The following is a 24306-nucleotide window of genomic DNA, read 5'->3' on the forward strand; positions in this document are numbered from 1 at the left end:
AAGCTGGGGTTAAGTGAGAGTAGCATCGACATATATACGCTACTGAATGTAAAATAGTAGCGGGCTGGGGTAGGGAGGATGGGAGGGAGGCTCAAAAGGGAGGGGATATGGGAACATGTGTATGCATATGGCTGATCTGCTTTGTTGAGCAACAGAAACCAACACAGTATTGTGAAGCAATTATACTCCAACAAAGATCTATTAAAAAAAACCGAAAAGGGCTTCCCTGTTGGGGCAGTGGTTGAGAGTCTGCCTGCAGGGGACACGGGTTCGTGCCCCAGTCCGGGAAGATCCCGCATGCCGCAGAGCAACTGGGCCCGTGAGCCATGGCCGCTGAGCTTGCGCGTCCAGAGCCTGTGCTCCACAACAGGAGAGGCCACAACAGTGAGAGACCCGCGTACCACAAAAAAACAAAAACAAAAAAACCCAAAAAACAAATGTCATTTGGAGTACTAAAGACTTGGGAAGTCCTTTAATTAATAAACCTGTTTTATTAAAAAAAAAAAGACTTAATGGCCAATAAGCCCATGGGAGGGTGCTCAGTATTTTTAGTTATTAAGGAAATTAACATTAAAACCACAGTGAGTTGCCACTAAACACAAGAATGGCTAAAATGACATACCTTATGTTAGCAAAGAGATAGAGCAGCTGGAAGTCTTGTTTATTTCCTATGAGAGTATGAAATGGTACAAAGCGTTAGGAAATCAGCAGGTTTTTATAAGGTTAAACATTCACTCACCTATGAACCAGCATTCCCACTCTAGGCATCTGCTTAAGAAAAGCAAATGTATATGTTCACAAAACGATTTGTATAAAAATATTTATAGAAGTTTTATTCACAGTAGCCCAAACTGGAAAAAAAAATCAACAGGAGAATGAATAAACAAATTGTAGTGCATTCACACAATGAAATACTACTCAGCAATAAAAAAGAACTATTGATCCTCTCAACAGTGAGAATAAATCTCACATTTATATGAAATTCACGGAACGGCAGAGCTAAGCTATGGTGGTAGAAATCCTAACAGTAGTTTCCTAAGGGATAGTGGGAATTGACGGTAAGGGGGCTTGTGGAACCTTTCCAGGGTGTTGGAAATGTTTTATATCTTGATTGGAGTGTTGGTTATATAGGTGTATGCATGTGTCAGAACTCGGCGAGTTGTGCATTTCATTGTATGTCAGTTTCACCTTGATTAAAAGTAAAACTGTTGGAAACATGGATGCTTTTGAAATTCTCTTTTCCACATTTTAATTGAGAAGTGTCATTGCTTTCTGCACTGATTATCTTGTGAAATTTTTCATTATTTTTGCTGGAAACTAGCATCTGGGTTACATTTTTGTAGTTTTGGGGCATAAGTGGGACTTATTTTTGCAGCTTGTACAAAAAGCCAAATGCCAGTCAGTCAAGGTCTACTGTTTTTAAGTCTATTTTACGTTTCAGCTGGTAATGTATTTTAATTTATGGGTTTCATAAATACAATATGTATATAAATTATCACTTACACTTGTCCAAATAATCTTTAAGTATCAGGGAATACCCTTATTGTACTAAGTTTTCATTAGCACTTTTCATTCAGTATTTGTTGAATCAAATACATATTATATCAAGCAGTGTTCTAGGCACTGGGGATACAGTAGTAAAACAGCCAAGGAAGGATACTGCCCTCTCAGTAGTGTACAAAAAAACACAGTAAACATAATGTACTAGATGTTTTCTGATAATGCTTGGAAGAAAAGAAGCAGGATGATGTGATTGAGAGGACCTGGAGAATGTTTAGAGAAAGGCTTCTTTAGGAGGAGACATTTGAGCTGAGCCTAGAATAGCAGGAACATCTTAATTCTGTGAAGACAAGGGGGAGGATTTGAATATGGTATTTTCTAAAACTGTACTTTTATGATTAGGCCAACCTTAATCACATTGCCCTGATTGTTTTCTCAGTCTTCATTTCAGAGCCCTTTATTTTCCTTAATTACCGTTTTCTGGGTCTGTTTTACTGTGACTTCAGGGATGTGTGACAGTTCAAACTCTCCGAGCTTTTGGTTTTCCTAGTATTGTTAGTGGTCTAGTCTGGAGTATTCACTCTTAAAACAAAACATTAGTTTCCATAAATCTGCTTTGCAATACATACTTGCACATACTTGATCCTATAAGTTTAGAAGAGACAGTTTTAGCATATGTGGAAGCAGAGATTGAATTGATGTAATTTTTTTTTAATTAATTAATTAATTTTTGGCTGTGTTGTGTCTTCGTTGCTGCACGCAGGCCCTCTCTAGTTGCAGCGAGCGGGGCTATTCTTTGTTGCGGTGCATGGGCTTCTCATTGCTGTGGCTTCTCTTGTTGCGGAGCACAGGCTCTAGGCATGCGGGCTCAGTAGTTGTGGAACGCAGGCTCTAGAGTGCAGGCTCAGTAGTTGTGGCGCACAGGCTTTAGTTGCTCCGTGGCATGTGAGATCTTCCCGGACCAGGGCTAGAACCCGTGTCCCCTGCATTGGCAGGTGGATTCTTAACCACTGTGCCACCAGGGAAGTCCCTGAATTGATGTAGTTTTGACAATGACCTTTCCCATCTCCTGCTTTTCTTCTGAGCTCACATTTTAAAATCCTAAAAGTATTTGGGAGCCCTTTTCTCGACATTGGTATTGCATCAGCTCTGTGTGTGGTTTTATATGCTTAGCTACCTTAGGACTCTGCTAGCTAAAGCTATATTTTTCTTCCTGTTCCTCAGAGGGTAGAATCCTCATGAATTAAAAAGTAAAGGTGGCTTCCCTGGTGGCGCAGTGGTTGAGAGTCCGCCTGCCGATGCAGGGGACACGGGTTTGTGCCCTGGTCCGGGAGGATCCCACATGCCGCGGAGCGGCTGGGCCCGTGAGCCATGGCCGCTGAGCCTGCGCGTCCGGAGCCTGTGCTCCGCAACGGGAGAGACCACAACAGTGAGAGGCCCGCATACCGCAAAAAAAAAAAAAAAAAAAAGGGACTTCTTAAGCCCGTGCGCCACAACTACTGAACCTGCGAGCCACAGCTACTGAGCCCACATGCCACAACTACTGAAGCCCACGTGCCCTAGAGCCCATGCTCCCCGACAAGAGAAGCCACCACAATGAGAGGCCCGTGCACCACAACGAAGAGTAGCACCAGCTCACCATGACTAGAGAAAGTCCGCGCACGGCAACGAAGACCCAACACAGCCAAAAAAAAAAAATTAATAAATTAAAAAAAAAAAAACAGTAGAGAATCAAGTTCCTTTGTAAGCAAAAGTAACTAGGAGTGTATTTTCCCCCTGTGGTAATAGTTATATTTTATGACCTCAGTATTTTAGAATATCAGTTATATTTTGAGGAGTTTGCTTTGTGAATAGAAAGAACAAAACTGCATCTTTTTAGTGGTCTTTAAAGCTGGCATTTTTTAAAAGCTGAATGTCTGTTTCATTTCATTCAGCCCTACCTGTAGCCATGCTCTGTGTGTAGGGTAGGTTGATGCCTGTTCTCATGCTGTATAATCAAAAAGGAAGAAGAAAATTGGTCCCCCAAATGCCAGTCTCTCAAACAGTTCCCATCATGTCCAGTCAGAAGTACTGTGAGCAGATATGGCTTTAACAAAGACACAGAAAATATAGTCCTTTTCAATGTCAAAAATTAAACCTGTATAAAAAAGTTTGAAAATTATGCCTGTTACATTAATTAGCAAAATATTTCAGGTTTTGTTTTTGTTTATTTGCTTTCGTTGCTGTTGATATTTTAAAAAGTTAATTCTTCCTTTGTTCAAGGGTGAGCCTTATTTCAGTTTTAATTTTTGAAGCCCAGGCATAAGAGAAATTAATTTACTCTGAGCTAAGTATTTATTCTATCAAATATAATTAGTTAACATGGTTTCAATTGACATAATTTCTAGAATCTTTTATTTAGACAGCAGATTTGGAAAGTGTTTATTGCTAGAAAAGGCGACTCATAGGAGGCTAGGTGTGCTAATTATTGTGCTGACTCCAAGATTGCTGTGTACATCTCACTTCAGGGCATATGAACACTCTTCTGCAAAAGTCCATTTAACCAGTGTGGCTCCAATATAGATAGGGTGGCTGTGTGTGTGTGTGTGTGTGTGTGTGTGTGTGTGTGTGTGTGTGTGTGTGTGTGTGTGTGTGTGTGTGTGTGTGTGTGTGTGTGTGTGTGTGTGTGTGTGTGTGTGTTAATGACCATAAATCACAACTCAGCGCTCTTATTTCTTTAACCTGGAACTTCTCTCCCAGCATTATGCTCAGAGGTGCAAACTGTCTGCATGACTATCAACCTGGCTTTCCTTTCTGAAGGCCAAACTCATTGGTTCATGCTTTCAATTGACTGCTTTTGTTTTTATAGAATTTCTTAAGTTTTCTAGTTTTCTACGGAACTTCTCTTTTTACCTAAATTTTTCTGTTAGGGCAGCTGCGTGTGTGGCATAAGCCCTTGCAGTCATAGTATGTGAAAATACCCCCAACTTGGTCAAGCTCTTCAGAGGCAGGGACTCTGTCACATTCCCAGTGCCCGGCATCCACATCCAATAAACAGTGGAATAAGTGGGACAAGGAGACTTGCTCAGTTTACTTCACAGAGTTGATTGATTCACGCCACAGCTGTTTACTCAGTGCCTCTTATCTACCAGGCACGGCTTATCTTGGGCTTCAGGCATAAAGAGGTGAGAAGATAAGCAGGTCCTGCTGGCTCCGCGAAACTCCAGTCACAGGTGTGGGAGGCTGTTTTCACTGCTAGGAACAGAGAGGCTCATTCAGCCACCTCAAGTAGTAGAGAGTTTTTCCTGTAAGGATACTCCAGGATTAAAGAAGACTTGAATCAGTTATACTTCTGGGGGCTGAGGAATTAAGACCCGTCTAGTTTGGGAACTGATGGGATCTCTGGATAGACAAGCGCAAAGACATTCATAGGAACACAGGACTCTCCGTATTGCGCTGGAATGGCGCTTGGGAGAAAGTCAAACCGACATAAACATTTCTGTATTTTTCCTTAGGATTCATTAAGATCTTAGGTTATATCTCCTTAAAATGTTAGGGGCGTTTAGTATATTCTTTTTTTTTTTTTTTTTTTTTTTTTTGCGGTACGCGGGCCTCTCACTGCTGCGGCCCCTCCCGTTGCAGAGCACAGGCTCCGGACGCGCAGGCTCAGCGGCCATGGCTCACGGGCCCAGCCGCTCCGCGGCATGTGGCATCTTCCCGGACCGGGGTACGAACCCGTGTCGCCTGCATCGGCAGGCGGACTCTCAACCACTGCACCACCAGGGAAGCCCTAGTATATTCTTAAATCATATGTTTCTCCAGGCAGATAATACGTTTGCTATATTTTTCCTTCTATATTCTCCTAATGTGTGTGTGTGTGTGTGTGTGTGTGTGTGTGTGTGTATAAATACACTTACAGAATATCTATAGAATAGGAAAATATAAAGGTGGAAACCAAGAGTCTGAGGAAACCTAATTTGACTTAGCACATTTTAAAGCATCATCTATTAACTTTTTTGTGAATTTGTGCTGCTGTTTACTTTGTATATGCAAAAAATGTAATGTTAAGGTTGGTAATATTAGCTCATAGTAAACATCAGTCTCATATTTGAATAGGAATTTGTAGTTTACGGGCACTTTCAAAGATGTTTATTTATTTTTTCATAAAACCACCCTTGAATTACGGAGGGCAGATCTTACCTTGCGTGTTTTTTAAATTGAGGATTTAGGTCAAAGTTATACGATTCATCCAAGCTTTCCGGAAAGGCGATGGGGCCAGCAGTGGAGCCCACGCCTCCTGACCCCAGTCGGCGCCCGGTGGTGCGTCCCTCTTCACCTTCCTCCTGCTCCCCTTCCCTGTACTTGGGTTCCTGGGAGAGAAAACACCAGGCACCCCAAGCCCAGCTGCACATTGCTTTACTTACAGCAGAGTCTCCACCCTGAATCTCAGTCTTCTTCCCCATTTTGGTAACTAAACTAAAAAGGCTAGAAAAATTGTGAAGGTTACTGTTAGCTTGCCAAGAGTTGGTACAGGAAACACTTGTGTTTCATCCCTGCAAGTGGATGTGAAGGGATATGTTTTGAGGGATTGGAGTTTTGGTAATTTTGTCAAAACGCAGTGTTTACCTTAACTACTGGGTACCACATGCCTGGTGCCCCCATCTTCTTAACTGCCCAGTCCTGTGCCCCATTTACTATTGGGAAATGGAAGTCACAGTCATAGAACATCTCTATGCACAATTTAAACATTGATATAATTTCTAGCAAAAATATTAAGGAGAAATGAGGCAATTAATTTATAGTAAGTAAAATGTGTTTCAGCAGGTATGTGCTTACATGTACACAAGAAGACATAATGCACTTAGATTCTCTCACATGTAGAATCACTAAGAATATGAAAGCTGCAAATGTAGTCTGATCAGGTGTATTGTACTGGTTATTGAGATACCACAAGTGATACAGCAGTGACATGATTTTTTTGAAATGATGAGCATCTATTAGTAAAATTCCAAACAAAACAAAAATACCCCCCAAAACCCCCAAATTCCCCCCAACATTGATTTATGTTGTATTTGTGTTGTAGAAAATCTGATGTATATTAAAACTGCATATAATAATCGTATTTATGTATAAACAGTGTTAGAATTTAGGCTCAGTTGGTTATAAATTGACTCGTTTGCCAACATGAATGTCCAGTGGGATATGTGAAAGTAGTGCAGGACAAGAGTTTTGGGATTCATGACAGTTCTCTGTTGTATAGGATTGTCCTGTACGTGGTCTGTCAAATGCCAAGGATGTCTTCTGAATTATTGTGACAGTTGAAAAAATTGCTCCCACAACTTTAGAATACACCTCCTAGATGGTGATGCCACTTCGTTGAAAATCTCTGCCTTAAACACTTCAGAAAGACACAAGGAATTCGCCGGCAGTCCAGTGGTTAGGACTCCCATGCTTTCACAGCTGAGGGCTGGGTTCAATCCCTGGTCAGGGAACTAAGATCCAACAAACCGTGCAGTGTGGCCAAAAAAAAAAGGCACAGAAACCTAAGGGACCGCAAGGGAACAAAGATGTCCCAACAGTTCAAACCAGAAGCTCACAGTGCTGTGATTACATTGTCTAGAGAGACTAGAGGGGGAGGAGAGTGTCTGCTCTGTTTTTTGCCCCAAGGCTGAGATATGCTTTTTACCTTCATCTTGCCTTGGGCAGCCAGCACTATCTATTCTGCATTCCTGTGGTTGAAGTTTCCCCTGTCCTTGTAGCTTGCTGGGGAGGCTTTTTTTAGACTTGGTTCTGAAGGAGTTGTGCAAAAGGGGGTTGAAGGTGTCCAAGAAAACTGATGGAAGTTTTTTTGTGCGTGCGATATATAAAATATAACTACACTTTACCTGATGAAAGGTTTTTATATAAGTAATTTGTGACTTTGCAGCTATATGGCTGAATTATTTTGGTATATAAGTAGTGGGAATTTTCTCTTGCTCAGTTTAGAGTATATAATTTTGCTATACATTATAGTGTTTTAATAATTGGGTTTGTGAATGATTTCACACAGTTAATCCTTAGTAACAATGGAGATCAATATGGAAGGAAATAATTACCTATTACGTGGTGATTTCAGGCGTCAGTATTTTTGCTTTCTGTTCTTGGTGGGGCAGCATTTTGGTGCTAGAAGTGCCTGCGTTGGAATTCTCAAGCTCTGCCACAGGGTGACTATGTGATCTAAAGCAAACTAATCCATATCTCTGAGCCTTACTGTAAAATGTTGTCATCAGTAATGTTGCGGTGCTGCTACTTAATAGAATGTTGCAAGGATTAGTGTGAAACATCTGACAGTTTTCTTCTAGTACTTATTCCGAAGCATCTATATTTTTTGTGCTCTATAACCATAATGCTGACAAAAATTTTAAGTCTTCTTTTTTTACTTGATCTATTTCCATAGTGTAAACAGTCTTTATAATTACTGTTTTAAAAGTACTGAAGTATTAAAAAGTATCATAGTAGACCCATGACATCCTGCTACTAAAATATACAGTGTAATACATGATGTCCTTTCTGTATATAATATGAATTGTAAACTTACCTGCTTCTCTCAAGAAATAAAGTTTTTAAAAACCTAATGTCTTGAGATAACTGTAAGGTATCTATAAGCAAAACCAAGAAGAAACAACAGAGCTAAGTTGAATGCAGGGCGTGGGCCAAGGGTGGGCTTACCAGCTGAGCAATGCACTCCCATACACCAGCCTGAAATTGCAGCCTTCCACAGATAGATTTGCGTATCATAGACCTTTGGGTCGCACAAAAATTGTCAAAACCACAAATATACCATCCTTTACCTAATAATGATATCAGTATATGTGAGCATTTTTAGTTTTGTTTCCAAATATTTTCACTGTAAAAATGATGCTGTTGAATAGATGTGTGTGTGTGCGCACGGACGTGTGTGTATCTTTTTCCTTCTCTAGTAATACTTCATTAGGATAAATCTCTTAAAAGTAGAGTTACTCTCTTAAAGGAGACACACCTTTTATGACACTAGATGTAATTGCCAAATTGTTTACAAAAATATTATATAGATTGGCACTGTCCCAGTTAAGTAGTTTCAGCCACACATAACTAGGGATTTTCATTTAAAGTGTGTTGGGGGGACTAATTTAACAGGTGAAATATTGATTTTAATTTATATTTCTTTGGCTACTAGTGAATTTAAACATTTAATTTTCATATATTAATGGTTTTTCTTCTTGCATTATTTATTCATTCATATCTTTCTCCTATTTAATTTATGGGATCACTTAACAATTTAGGTCGTTTTCAGGGTTTTGGATAAATTAAAATTTTATCTAATCATATTATTCCGCTTTTCTCTTTCAGCTCCAGTAATAAACCGATTTACGAGGCGTGCCTCAGGTAAGTCTGATGATGGATTTTGCTCACTAATGGTGACATTTTTAAAATGGATTGGATAAGAAGGTATGAAAAGAATAATTGCTATAGAGTAATAACTTACTTGTCAGGCATTTTCCCAGAAAACACAACCATCTGATAAAATTAAGAACTAGGAAATAATTGGAAATACACACTGAGTGGCTAAACGTAAGACCACACTGTGCACTGAGGCTAATGGATGGAGACTCTTGCCCCAATTTGTTTATTTCTGCTCTTGATAAATTATTATCTACATGGTTATCTGGTTTGCCAGTCACAGTTTAGAAGAAGAAATTTAGAAGTTGGGTAAAGGACACTCTAGAAACAGGGAGGGATGGAGAGTTTTTAATAAAGGACAGGAAAACTCATAACACTCCGATATAAGCCCTTGTCATCATGGGGTCCCATTCAGAATAGGAGCAAATTGCTTTATATTTGTTCCTGCCCCAGGGGCTATTGCTGTCCTAGAGATACCACAGTAACCTTCTGCATATTCACAGTGAGGGTGACCTTAACCATTGACAGGTGCTTAAATTTGGTTCACTATACTGGGCACCACCTGCATTACATTGGTGGGGAAGTAAAGCACTTCTATCCTAAATGAGTTTGGGAGCTGAAATGGATAAACTATTGTTTGGAAAATTCACTTCTGTGAAATACCTTCTTCTCTAAAGATAGAGGACAAGTGAAGTACTACCATGTTTGGTTTGAGAAAATGACTTTCTTTTATATATAACTGGAGTTTTTTGGTTGAAAAACACAAGAAATAATTTCAAACAGATCATCTTTGACATTTATATAATACAAATGAGTCATTTGTTTTATAAAATTACCTAATTTCCATCTGTGCTATATTATTAAATGTGTTTTAAGATTGAGTTTTATTTTTAATTTGTCAGCAGTTACTGGTATAATTTACTCTTATTATGTGGTGACCAGGTCTATAAGGAAAAAGACAGGGATTAGGATAATACGCTGTATTGTGATGGTACCTACTTTATCCTCCTGAGCTTTTTGTAATGTTGAGGCATATCTATTTTTAATGTTGAAAACAAAGTGTAGATTACAATGCCTTTCATGGAATGAGAGATTATGTCAGTAAGGCATCAATCAGACTTTATCCCAGAGTAGAGCTATCAAGAGTGATCATATTCTGGTGTAATATGTAGTCTTTCATGAGCAGTGGTGGAGACAGAGAGGAACAATAAGACAGAATCAGTAGTGAGATATCTTGTCTCTGTGATGTAAGATTCTTTCTGTAGGAACATAGTTAAGACTCTTAGAATAATTTGTCTCCCTTTCTGCCTCAAACTGACATGAGACATTTATTTCTGGGCAAATTCCATTAATATTTGTTTTTCAGTATACTTAGCATCAGTTGAAGGATCAGGGGCTCTAGTATATAGGTTCATTCTGAAACACCCTATTTTACTCGCCACCACCACTGTTGAATCTGTGTCCAGTGTATCTCAGCAAGATTGGCTGCAAATGTAGACAAGCTAGAATGCCGGCAAAGAAATACACGTTCAAGTCAAATGTTGCATTTATTCCAAGTGACAGGCAATAGGAAATGCCAGTGAAAACAACAGGGAGCAGTTCGATTTAAAGAAAAATGAAGTGATGTCACGTTCAGGAGTCATGTTGTAAAAGCCTTAAAAGGTGTAAATATTGTTACCCTAATAATATAACATGCTGGAAAGCACTATGAGAATGAATTTTGACATTAATTATTGGAAGGAAAAGAGAATTGACTTATGGAATACTCCTGATGGGTCAGGCACTGTGGTAAGCATTTTATACACATTTTCAGTCTTTCAGGAAAGGGAAATAAAATTATATTTACTGCCTTGGATAAGAAGAACAATGGTCTTTGTCTAAAACTTTTTTAACAAAGAAAGCAGAAACTGTCTTAAGACATCTTGGGGAGGAAATTCTACAGTTCTCTTTGTTAATTTAATCTAGTGGTGAAAAGTAATTCAATGCAGTAGTAGACTTCAGTTTCTTTGGAAGTAGCATTTCCTGAACATAAAAATAGACATCTACTTAAAATAGGGAAATTCGTATCTGATAATTAAAAATATTTCTTAGGATATCTTTTTTTGATAAAGTTTTAATTCAGAAATACTTTTTCTTTTCAGAAGTAAATTGTAACTTTAAATTTGTAATGTGATACCTGTAATTTAAGGGGAAAAAAATAAGTCAACCAGATATGTAGGATACAAGAGTTTACTTCTTGATACAAGAGTTTATTTCTTACTCGTGTATTTTTTTTTTAATTTATTTTATTTATTTATTTTTGGCTGCGTTGGGTCTTCCCTGTTGCGCGTGAGCTTTCTCTAGTTGCTGCAAGCGGGGGCGGCTCTTCACTGCGGTGCAGGCTTCTCATTGCTGTGGCTTCTCTTGTTGTGGAGCATGGGCTCTCGGTTCCCGGCATTCAGTAGTTGTGGCGTGCAGGCTCTAGAGCGCAGGCTCAGCAGTTGCGCAGGGCTTAGTTGCTTCGTGGCATGTAGGATCTTCCCGGACCAGGGATCGAACCTGTGTCCCCTGCATTGACAGGTGGATTCTTAACCGCTGTGCCACCAGGGAAGCCCCTTACTTGTCTATTTTTTAATAATAATTACAACAATAAGTACTGTATGTATACATTATAACAATAAATATACTATGTGTAGTGCTAGGTATTCAATCACTTTTGATTGAATGAAAATTTAAAAATAGTGTGTTATGATATATTCCTGATTTGACTGAGTTTCCTACATCTTTGAGATTTTGGCTTTTGATATTCATACCGCACCTATCAAAAGTAAATATTTCAACCTGAATACTTCAAACAAAACATTTCTCCCTTTTATACATTTTTCTTTTGTTATGGTTCATGAGGATGAGGGCAATGTTTATATTAAGGATGTGTTTAACAAATACATAATTTCAGATCATTTTTATAAATAACACTGTTTCTGCTGAACTCTCCTCATGTGTTTTCAGTGCCTGCCCACAAACCTGTTGGTTTTTATTTCTATAAGTAAAAGGAATCAGTTTCACTCAGTATTTTCAAACAAAATTCATTCCTAGAATATTAAGAGTTTGTAGCGGTTTCAGGGTTTCATAAGTTAGTTTTCCACTTGGTTCAGGAATGAAAGGCATGTAGTGGAGTGTGATTAATGGATTAAAACAGGTGGGCATTTGGAACAGTAGGGTCTTGCTTTATATGGTAGAGAGGATAAGTTCTACAAAACTTATGATGATGAAACTGTCAGATTTTTTTTTTAACATCTTTATTGGAGTATAATTGCTTTACAATGTTGTGTTAGTTTCTGCTTTATAACAAAGTCAATCAGCTATACGTATACATATATCCCCATATCTCTTCCCTCTTGGGTCTCCCTCCCTCCCGCCCTCCCTATCCCTCCCGTCTAGGTGGTCACAAAGCACCGAGCTGATCTCCCTGTGCTATGCAGCTGCTTCCCACTAGCTATCTATTTTACATTTGGTAGTGTATATATGTCCATGCCACTCTCTCACTTTGTCCCAGCTTACCCTTCCCCCTCCCTGTGTCCTCAAGTTCATTCTCTAGTAGATCTGCGTCTTTATTCCCATCCTGCCCCTAGGTTCTTCATGACCTTTTTTTTTTTAGATTCCATATATATGTGTTAGCATACAGTATTTGTTTTTCTCTTTCTGACTTACTTCACTCTGTATGACAGACTCTAGGTCCATCCACCTCACTACACATAACTCAGTTTCCTTTCTTTTTATGGCTGAGTAATATTCCATTGTATATATGTGCCACATCTTCTTTATCCATTCATCTGTCGATGGACACTTAGGTTGCTTCTGTGTCCTGGCTATTGTAAATAGAGCTACAATGAACATTGTGGTACATGACACTTTTTGAATTATGGTTTTCTCAGGGTATATACCCAGTAGTGGAATTGCTGGGCCGTATGGTAGTTCTATTTGTAGTTTTTTAAGGAACCTCCATACTGTTTTCCGTAGTGGCTGTATCAATTTACATTCCCGCCAACAGTGCAAGAGGGTTCCCTTTTCTCCACACCTTCTCCAGCATTTATTGTTTGTAGATTTTTTGATGATGGCCGTTCTGACGGGTGTGAGGTGATATCTCATTGTAGTTTTGATTTGCATTTCTCTAGTGATTAATGATGTTGAGCATTCTTTCATGTGTTTGTTGAAAATCTGTATATATTCTCTGGAGAAATGTCTATTTAAGTCTTCTGCCCATTTTTGGATTGGGTTGTTTGTTTTTTTGATATTGAGCAGCATGAGCTGCTTGTAAATTTTGGAGGTTAATGCTTTGTCAGTTGCTTCGTTTTGTCAGATGTTTTTTGAAATCCAGGTAAATGTATCTCTGGTATCTTCCTGACAGTAGCCCATAACCTTTGTTTGCTTGTTTGTTTACTTATATTTTTATTGAGATATAATTGACATGTAACATTGTGTGTGTTTAAGGTATACAGCATGTTGATTTGATACATTTATATATTGCAGTATGATCATCCGTAACTTTACAGCACCCCATAATCCTATTGTTAAACAGAAGAAAAAGAAATACTGCTTTTGTTCTTTTTTAATCCATTTACACTCTGAGTAATCACTTCTTATCTTATGTCTTTTTAAATACACAGAAGTCATATACATAATCTATTTTAGAGTTTTGATAGAATTAGCACTGACAGTTTTGCATTTAATTTCTCTTAGAGCTTATTATGGACTTTCTGTTTTGGAAGATTATTCTTTTTGGTGGAAAAATGGGAAACATACCATTTATTGTTGTAATTATTATTAAAAATTATTGGTAGTAGTAGAGGTAGTAGCTGAATAAATCTTTGAAGAGTAAAACTTCAACCAAACCACAATTCTCTTGCTTTGTTGTTCATCTAGTATATTATACGGGAAAGACCCTAGGATGTAGAGTTATACAGACCTGAGTTCAAACCACCCATTTACTGTGTAAATTTGCTTGTAAGTTATTTACCTCATTGAGTGTTACTTCCTTATTTTCATTTTCTTTCATTTTGGGATCACAGCAGCTGTATTCACTTTTGTTATGATGGTTAAGTTAGATGGTTTTTATAAAGCAGAGTGTCTAGGCTGTCAAAAATGTTAGTGGTCAGCTCTCTTGAACATAGTTTAAGACAAAACAGAACAATAAAATGCTCATCTCTGTGTCTTAGTCTGTCATAAAAAGGCCTTAAAGAGTCATAACACTATTTGATGTTCATCCTTTAATATGGGCCTCTTTTTGTTGTTTGTACATTAAAGTTTTTTTAAAAAAAGAGTATAATGATTTTCCTCTGTGGTTTTGGCTCTGAATTGAAAAACAAATTGAAATGACCCATTAATCTTGAGCCAGTGCCTTCTCAGGAGGTCAGACATCTCTCTGAATTTTTTTTAATCTCAGGATTTTATTTTGAAAAAATCAAGCTTATAGGAAAGTTTGAGGAATAGTTCAATGAACACCTTTATCTAGATTTCCCAGCTGTTATTATTTTGCCACATTTGTATGCTCTTTTCTTTCCTTCCTTGCACATGCACTGACACACACTTTTAGTTTTTTAACTGAACCTTTTAGGAATCCTAAATACCTCACGCATGTCTCCTAAGAACAAGGACATTTTCTGAATAATATAATGTGCAGGGAATTTAACTTTGATACAATGCTGTTATCTAATCTATAGTCTAGATTCCAGTTCCTTAGTTGTCTTGCTGTGTCCTCTCTCCCTCTCTCTCTCTCTCTCTTTTCGTTCAAGCTCATCCAAGGATTTTATATTGCATTTAATTGTCATGACTCCGCTGTCATTGTCTTTCACAAAATGGCTCCCTGAAATTTTGAAATCTGCTTTTTTAGAGCTCTGACGGTTATCCCCAACAGTGGGGCAGTTCCCGGTTATCACCTGTTATGAGTTCTTACATTGTATGGGCATGTCCACTGTCTGGTCACGATGCCCCATTGATTGCCATGTATTGCTTTCACGGACTGCTGTTGAGCACTCCTTGCTCTAATATGTCCTTATTTCTTATAATAGAAGTGAAAATGGAGCTCCAAATTATGAATTGGCTAATTTTCTTTTCACATGTAGATAATTAGCCACTCTTCTATTTTTGGCCATAACATGAGCATTGAATTTTATGGTATATTTTTAACAGATCTAAAATCTTCTAATTTTCCTTAAACTAGCATTTGGAATAATTCAGAGGTGAAATTAACTTTTGAATCTCACACACCCACTGTGTAAAATGGCACATTAAAAACTCAGTAAAATCACCCCAGACAGAAAATGATTAAGTCCCCAAGAAAAGTAGTGAAATAGCAGAAGTTCAGATCTTGTCTTGAATCTGATTCAGGGAACATATGCTTCCTTGATTCAGGGAACATATGCTTCCTTCTGTTTTGTTTTGGAAAGATTTTGTAGCCTTGGTATTAGTTTTTATTTTAAAGTTATTTGACAAGAGCTTTTAACCCCCCAGTTATTTTTTCCCAGAGGTCATTCTCATACTTTCAAACCAATTTGCTAGTATGAATATATTTACATTTATATTTTGTTATTAGAAGCTCATTTCAGGCTTGGTAATCACCAACACTAGATAATGCATTCCAGGAGAATACTACTTTAATTCATTTACTAATCCGTTCAGCAGATGTTTACTGATTCTTTACTTTGTGCCAGATACAATGCTAGGGATGCAAGAAGAGTAAGATAGGGCCCTTAGGAAGTTCACAGTCTAGCAGGGAAGCTGGCTGTGACTCAGAGTGTGCTCAATACCACAGTAGCCACAAAGTGAAAAGCAGAAAATGTATAGTTCTTCCCCGGCATGGGGCTCACAGAAAGGGTGCCATTTGAGCTGGTCTTTAAGGCTTATGACATGGGTTTCAGCAGGAAGATAAGAGTATTTGTGTTTTATCACTAGTAGGGGCTGTTTTTATTATAAGTCCTTTTTCATAGTATGCTGCTCTGCACTTGACCTCTGCCATCAGTCACCTGTGGCGTGGGTAAGCAGATGCCCAAGGCCATGGACAGCAGCGGCTGAAGGCCAGGAGTTATTTTTGCGTTTAACTTAACCATTGCTTCAAAATGTTAGCATCTCTCTTATCAGGGGAGGCAGTTTAGGCTCTGGATTGAGACCTGGGTTGGAGTATTTGCTCTGCTACTCACATATCCACTTAGTAAAAGTGTGTGTGTGTGTGTGTGTGTGTGTGTGTGTGTGTGTGTGTGTGTGTGTGTGTGTGTGTGTGTGTGTGTGTGTGTGTGTGTGTGTGTGTGTGTGTGTGTGTTGGTCTTAGTTGCCTTTGTTCTCCAGGTAGAACATGGAGATAATACCTATCTCACAGAATGATTGTACTGATTAAACAGAAGATAATACATGAAAAACACTTCACACTATATTCTCCCCAGTTTAGTTTCACACTCTCAGCCTGTTGTCCACATGGGTCTCCTAGACGGGCAGGGGGCTTCAGGAGCCTGGACTGGATTTGAGGGGCGTCAGAAGTAGCTCGTGGACTGCAAAGCTTGACACAGAGAATTCTTTAGAAAGGTGACACCCTGGGTGGGGCTGAGATCAAGAGTCAGACAGTTCCACTGAGACAGCTGGGTGAAACCAGAGGTGCCCGCGCTGGGCAGGGAGCTGCAGCTGGAGAGGGCCTCTGAGAGGCCAGAGCACAGGTCCCGGGGCTCTTTGTGGGGGGAGGGGTTCCAGACCACCTCCGTCCCTGTTCTCTTTCTGTCCCCAGGCTCCTGTTAAAACAGACCGTCCCCTGGGATTCATCACAAGTCAGAGCAGGTGAACAGAGCAAGTGCTGCCCCCTTCGCACCCTCAGCCTCTTCCCCCCTCCTTCCTCTCTGGCGGTACTAGCTGGCTGGGGTTCTGGCATGCAGTGCGAAACAGAGCCCAGTGGGCTCCACGGCAAGTGTTCAGTCTCTGGTTCTTTTTCGTTAGGCTCAGGAATGCTGATGAACTACCTCAAGGCCAGTGGGAGATGATCTCTTGAGCTTTACTGCATTTTCTCCAAAGTTCTCTTAGAGACCCCCGGGGAAGGGAAAGAGAGAGGCAGCAGTAAAACCTTGATCTACATACAGATGGGGGCTGGGCAGGACGTCTCCTCTGCTCCTGTAGTGTCCTCAGACCAGAAGACGTGGAGGGATTTGAAAGATAGCACGGAGGCCTATGCAGCCCGCTCAGCCCCTTGTGTGCCCCGGTCCCTGGACACTGCCTGTGAAACAGACAGGAGGAGATAGAGTGGACATTTGAACTTATTGCAGCCGTCCTCTAAGTGTGATCAGAGTGGAGGTCACTGCTCTGCAAACTCTCCTTGTGAAGGCCCAGATCCTCCTGCGCCTTCGACCCCAGTCCACTGCAGGCCCTTCCTTTTGGAAACGGTAGTGAAATTGCCCCGGTGGTAACACATTGCTGTACCAGTTGTAATAGTACAACTCTTGCTATTAGATGCTCCCGCTCTCTGGACTCATCTCACTGTGTACACTGAGGTTTAGGTGACGTGACCTCAGTGTGATCTGTATGAGACATGAAAGTTCTCATAAGAAGCTTTATAAAGGGGAAATGCACATTTATCTAAAGGAACTGATGATTAAAACAACCAAAAAACATATTTTACCACTTGGGCATTTTGTAAGAGCAGACTGCAATGTGAGCAGTGCCCTTGGACAGGTAGGATGCTGGTGTGTGGGGGAGGGGAGGGGAGGGGCGGGCCGGCCCCAGGTTCGTGGCACACGTGTCCTTACCTCTGCTTCCGGCATCCATGCGCCTCCTCATGTTGGGAACGCCTCACGGGCTCCGCTTGTCTGGCCTTGGGACAACTCACCCCGCACCATGTTCCCCACCACTCAGCACTCTTTCTTTCTGGATGCCATCTGTGAATAGAGTATGTATCCATGCTGCTCTTACTGTTACACATCGTTTGATATTGTGGTGGTTCTCGTGTCTCTTTCCCTCTACTAAACCGTGAGCATCCTAATTAATGAACTGAGGGAAAAGGGCATTACTGGATGAAGTCAAAGAAAAAAAAAGAATGGAAAGTAAGGAAATGGGCATCCTAGAAAAATGGGAAGAATTGGCCAGATGTGTTATAACGGGGTTTAAGATTCCAGAGGAGTCATGACCAGCATGTATTAGTTGCGGGGTGAGACTGCTAAAGTGGATATTGGATGAAGCTTTATTGGAGTCAAGGAATTAAAAAAAAAATTGAGGGTGGGCATGGACATTGATGTGTTCTGTGATGATGGCAAAACTGGAGTGGAAAGAATACAGAGCTAGATGCCGGTCTGGAGGGTACCTGAATGCCACAAATCTAAGGGGAGCAGGGCATCGGCAAGGACTACCACGTCTGGTCTGGATGCCAGAGTGAGGAGCCAGGGGCACCCCTCTCTATTATTCGGATCCCACTGTGTGTAGGGGGTGGGACCTTCTGAGAGTAGTGGTTTACTTACACTGGAGGGGGGCAGGGGGGTGTCCCACAGGTCAGCTGTTGAGCAGATATTTATTGAGCAGTTAGCATCACCAGGCACAGTGCTGGGCGCTGGGTAGAGCAGCAGTAAACATGCCCTGCCTTCTAGGACCAGTGGGGAAGCTTAAAGTGTGGAGATGAAATTGGGGAAAGGTGGTTGTCTGGAGGGTCTTGCATCTCGTGGATGACCAAGGATGACAGAGCAAAGAGGGCAGAGTTGGATGGAGGGTGTTTCGGTTATAATTTATTCACTATGAATGCTTGTTTAACTAAACTTTCTTTAAGGCTAACTCTGTCAGGTTCCCAGTGAGAGCACCTTAACCTTCAGATGTTTACCGTGAGTACGGAAGGCAGGAGGTGTAGAAGCGAAGAGCTTGGAATGGCCATTCTTCCATTTATTGATCAAATATTCAACGAGAGCCTACAGCGTGTCTTGCACTGGTTTGGGCCAGAGGCCAACAGACGTAGTTTAGGATTTTAGTTGCATCATTGTTTAGCTCTATGAACTTGGGCAACTTACTTAAACCCTCTTCTGTAAATTCATGAAGAGATGTAGGCAAAGTTTTCTTGGTTTGTTTGTTTCTTTGTTTTTTTAAGCACAGTGCTGACACACGAGTGCTAAATAAACTTTTATATATCATTAGGCTCAATTTGTCAAATTTTAATCTAATGAAAATGCCACAATATTAGTATCGATGATATTTTCTCCTGTAATCTCTCCCTCTTAATATTAATTGGCCAAAGTGCATAATTCAGTGTATCTCTTATAGCTAATTCCCTTACTTCAAATTTGGATTAACTTAACACTGTATCGATATTTGTGGGGAGATGGGAGAGATTTCTCTAAAATGTAACATCCTTTAGCTTTTTAGATAAAAACAGAAAAGCAGCTTCAGTCTCCCCTAAATTATAAGCTGTATGATCTGCTTTTTAAGATTTAACCTTTCATTTTAAATGGGTGTATGTACAGCCCTCCCTTCCCCCACCTTAATCAGATTGAACCAGCTGCTTCTCGGAGCTGATTGCTGGAGAATGTTACTGTCATTGGATTCTGAGACTCTGAGAGGCCAACAGTGTCTAGCTAATCATTTGATCACGTTTTCTGAAAATTAATCGTACAGTTAAAAACCCCAGAACGTATCCAAGTAATAAGCGGGTTTGACCACCGCCACCATTTTTTCCTACCTTCAGTCTTGCATTATTAAAATCAGAGAACATTGATTTTGTTGTTGTTGTTTTACATAAGACTGTATAATCAAATTGCTAAAAAATGAAAATATAGATTAATGGTATATTGTTTTCAAGATGGTAGAAAAGAGGAGCCTTTCATTTGAAAGACTAAACAGCTTAAATAATTGTATCATTATACATGTTTCATGGAATTATGAATGTTATCATCTTTACTGACCTTCATCAAAAAAGGTAGAACTGACCCTCTACTTAGATATTTTAAGGCAGAATTCTCAGTTATAGCTCCCATTTAAGAGCAGATGCACATAGTTTGATATGCTCATTGCATAACATAAATAGGGTACCAGATGCAGAGTGCTCCAGAAAATGTACATGGCTTTCATGCTATAGGGTTCTTTTCACAGCTGAGTTTCAACAGGTTGCTGAGTGGTGAGCTGCTGTAGTAACTGAAAACTTCAACTCTTGTGGCTTTCTAAAAATAAACCGCTACTTTCAAGTTACCTTTTTATTTGGCATTTTCACTTTATTCCGATTTTGTGGCCCTCTTATAGCGTTGCTTTTCTTTTCTTCAGCACATTTACGTGAAGGGGACTATTTAATCTATTTTAAGTAACTTTCTTAAATTTGAGAGCTATTCTGGGAATTAGAATGGTGAAAAGGCTTATAATCCAGAATTATTTATTTTATTTATTTATTATTATTTATGACTTATTTATTTTATTTATTTTTATTGATTAAAAAAATAAACATTCATGTTGTATCACCTAGGCAGTTAAATTAGAAGTTAAATAAAACTGAAGTTTTTCTCTAGTTAAATCTTTCAGAAGGGATTCTTGTTAAACTGTATAATCAGAGGGGCTGGTGTCTCTTGGTTTGTTGTTGTAGCCACAGGAGAATCACCCTGTATGTCTCATCCTGGACAGAGATTCAGAGGCAGAGACCATTACATATTCTGAAGGCAGCCTCTGAGTCCTGTTAAAAGATAAACTGAGGCATATTAAACACTTCAGGAGTTTACTTGAGCAAAAATGGTTTCGAATCAGGCAGCGTCCCATCTAGCAGATAGAAAGGGGCTCCGAGGAGCTGCCGAAAATGAAATAATTTTATGGGCAGAAGGGAGTGGGAACAAGGAAGTTACACTAGGAAAAAAGTGAGTTGGTTATTGCAAGGTCCCTTTCCTTTAGGGAGTAGCAGGGTCTATCAGGCAGATGACCTCCCTAGGGCTGACCAGGCAACTCCTGATTGGCTGATTTAAGATTCAGTTTCTGGGAGAGCAGAAACTGTAATTAAGTCAAGTCTCAGTTTGGTGACCTGAGGCTTATTAGAGGCAACTCCATTTTGGGCCTGTAGTCTTGTTTTTGACAGTCATGAATGTTTTTCAGGAGTTTATAATTCCTAAAACTCTCCCCCTTGCTTTCATCCAAGAATAAATTTCTCTAACGAGAAGTTGCTCAAAAGCTTATTCAAAGGACCATTTATTTTGGTTATGAACCGTCGTAGTCTAATTTGTGAAGATATTGTAGATGGTGATGATGATACTAAAATATATGCAGGATGGACCTGTGTGCCAGGCAGGCACTGCTTCTTAGCAGCCTTCCCCATGATAACCCACGAGAATCACTGCTGCCATCTTTGAAGGAGGGTTTCTTATTGTCTCCATTTTACAGGTGTGAAAACTGAGGCACAAAGAGTTTAGCATGCTTACGGTCATGTTTTAATTTTTTTAATATGATTAATTTATTCTTTAAAATTGAATCAAAGTCGTTTTTAACAGTTTTATTAAATGGAATTCACAAGTTAGTAGTACTATCAAAATCTTGGATACTTCACAGCCAAATCAAGCCCTTGTTTGTGAGGATTCTGGAGTACACGAAATCGAACAACTCCTAGCTATATTTCCATTATAATTTTCATCCTGAATTTTGAAATTATGTTATATATTTTATACACTAAATTCCAACAAAGTAAAGGAAAAGCACTGGTTTCTAGTACCATTCTAGCATTGTATTTCTACCCATACTCGTACAAATAAAGCATTTAATTTATTGTTGTTGTTTGCTAACAGCCAAGGTTAGTCAAGTTTTCTGTGCCCAAAATTACAGAATGGTTTACATTCTGATGCTTTTAGCCATCAGTTTGAGTGATTCAGATTTTTTTTCCTTATTTTTCTTTCTTAGTATCAGAAAAGGTTTATTAAAAAATCGTCACCCTGAACTGGTGTAGCATTTGATGCTACCATTTATTAAAACCAACTTTTCCAACTTTTATACAAAGTGTATAAAAAGCAGTTCCTGGTGTGACTTATGCTCTGCCTCTGCCCCTTGACATCTTGATTCAGATTAATTTTAATCTAAATTTAAGTATTATCCCCTTTCCTTTTCAGCTAGATATCTGAAAATACTGTGTTGCCACCCAAATTAATGGATAAGTATCTGGAAATACTATAAACCATGATACTACTTGTTTATACATAGAATTAACTACATTTTTAGAAACGATTTGCTTGCAGTTTAGTTAGGTTTATTATGTCTCTTTGTTTCTCCCTGGAGAAGAAAAAAAACTATTAATATTGGGAAAAATCAATTTAGTTTATATTGTCATGACTACCATCTGTATGCTTTTCAGATGTCTGCAAATCGAACAGAAGATTAATGATGCAAGTATACCTAAGGAAGGTGCTTAGAACTGAATAAGTCATGTTTGCTTGGTTTATAGAATTGTATTATTGCAATTATGAATCCTCTAGAAAATAAAAAGACCTGGTTACATCTGTTTGTATAAACTAGGAACCACTGAGTCCAGCACTCTGAGAAGTCTAAAAACAGTATGTGAGATGCTCCGTGGGGACAGAAGGGAGAGGGTGAAATGAGAAGCACCAGGGGAGGTAGGCATGGACGGAGGGGAGGGCCGAGAGGTGATGGTTGTTTATTTTCTCCGTGTTGATTTGAAATCATTTAAGGCTCTCCCTTATCTTCGGCAACAATAAGTCAGCATCTTTTTTTCTTTTTTTTCTTTTTTTGGCCTTTTTAATGATGAGGTCATTTCCCACTATATATTAAGTGCAACTTTTTTTTTTTTTTTTTTTTTTTTTTTTTTGCGGTACGCGGGCCTCTCACTGTTGTGGCCTCTCCCATTGCGGAGCACAGGCTCCGGACGCGCAGGCTCAGCGGCCATGGCTCACGGGCCCAGCTGCTCCGCGGCATGTGGGATCTTCCCGGACCGGGGCACGAACCCGCGTCCCCTGCATCGGCAGGCGGACTCTCAACCACTGCGCCACGAGGGAAGCCCAAGTGCAACTATTAATATGTTTCTAAAATGGAATCCTTGTGAATCAGTAGCCATGGTTTTTATAGCTGTAATCAATGCATAAAGTACCTTTATTATCATTTAGAGATTTTTTTATTATAAAGTTGGTACATGCTCATAGTAAAAAGTCAAACGGTACAAAGGGTATAAAATGAACACTACAGGTGCTTGTTTCTTCCATTGTTCCCAATCATTGTCCTGGAGGTAACCACAGTTAATGGTTTCTTGAGTACTTTTCTGGACTTTTTTATGCACATACATATTTAGTTAGAATTAAAATTATATCCAGCTTTGCATATTGCCTTTTTCACTTAACAGTATGCCCTGTACTACTCTTCATGTCCTTACATCTAGAGGTATACCTCATTCTTATTTTAATGACTGAACGGTATTCTATTATATGGACACATTAAAATTTGTATAACAGGCTGTTTACATTTTAGGTACATGTGTCTTTGCATGATTGTGCAAGTAGATCCATTGAATATATTTCTAGAAGTGGAATTGCTTAGTCAGAGGTATGAGAATGTGACATTTGTGTAGGCATTGTCCAATTGCCCTTTAAAATAGTATACTAATTTATACTCTTATGTTTAACATATAATTGCAGAATTTTAAAATTTGTATCAATTCGATAGATCAGTATGTTTTAGTTGGCATTTAAAAAAATTTATGAGTGAGGCTTGGCATCTTTTCATTAATTTTGGCCATTTGTATTTATTTTTCTGTTAACTGCCTGTTCAAAAAAATTTTTTTTTCCCTCACTGATCTAAGTGTTTGAGCTCTGAGGTCAGATGGCTTTGGGTTCAAATTTGGGCTTTGCCATTCACTAACTGCTTGACCTTGAGGGGGTTGTTTAGTCTCTTTGAACTTTAGTTCACTTTCTGTGGTGGTGAGAGGACCTAATTCATAGGATATTCTCAACTAATTGATGAGATAATCAATGTAAAATATTTAACCCATTTCCTAAAGAATAGTAAGAATATAATATGTTTCCTAGGAGCATTACTAGTACTACTGAGATTTTCTTTTTTTTAATTAAGAATAGAATTTGTCAAATACCTTCATGGCATTCATACAAGCATTTGTTTTTTTCCCTTTTAACATAATGGTATGGTAAGTTGTATTAACAGATTTTCTAATATTGAACTATCCTTATATTCCTAGAATGAATCTGCTCGATCATAACATCAATTATTAATTGTGTGCTTAAAATATAACTGACACACATCAACTATTATTTTAGTACAAGTCAAAACACATTTTGTAACACAGAATTCAGCTCTGAATTTTAGGTATATTTCAGAGAACATTGTTGAATATGCTTTCCCGTTTTAGGTGAATAATGAGGGATCAGAACTAGGAATGATCTATTTAGAAACTGTTGGTTGAAGCACCTCGTAAGCCCAACAAGAGGCATTAATTATGAT

General features: G+C 39.1%; 1 protein-coding gene across 1 annotated transcript in view; it reads left to right on the plus strand.

The window, feature by feature from the left end:
- Nucleotides 1–24306, plus strand: part of PRKAR2B (protein kinase cAMP-dependent type II regulatory subunit beta) — a 111221-nt gene that overhangs the window by 21852 nt on the left and 65063 nt on the right. The window contains exon 2 of the mRNA XM_060156206.1: nt 8848–8883. Coding sequence (XP_060012189.1) covers nt 8848–8883 — 36 coding nt within the window. The remainder of the gene's footprint in view (nt 1–8847; nt 8884–24306) is intronic.

The sequence above is a fragment of the Lagenorhynchus albirostris genome, chromosome 8 (assembly GCF_949774975.1).
Source record: "Lagenorhynchus albirostris chromosome 8, mLagAlb1.1, whole genome shotgun sequence".
In the NCBI taxonomy this organism is placed as follows: Eukaryota; Metazoa; Chordata; class Mammalia; order Artiodactyla; family Delphinidae; genus Lagenorhynchus; species Lagenorhynchus albirostris.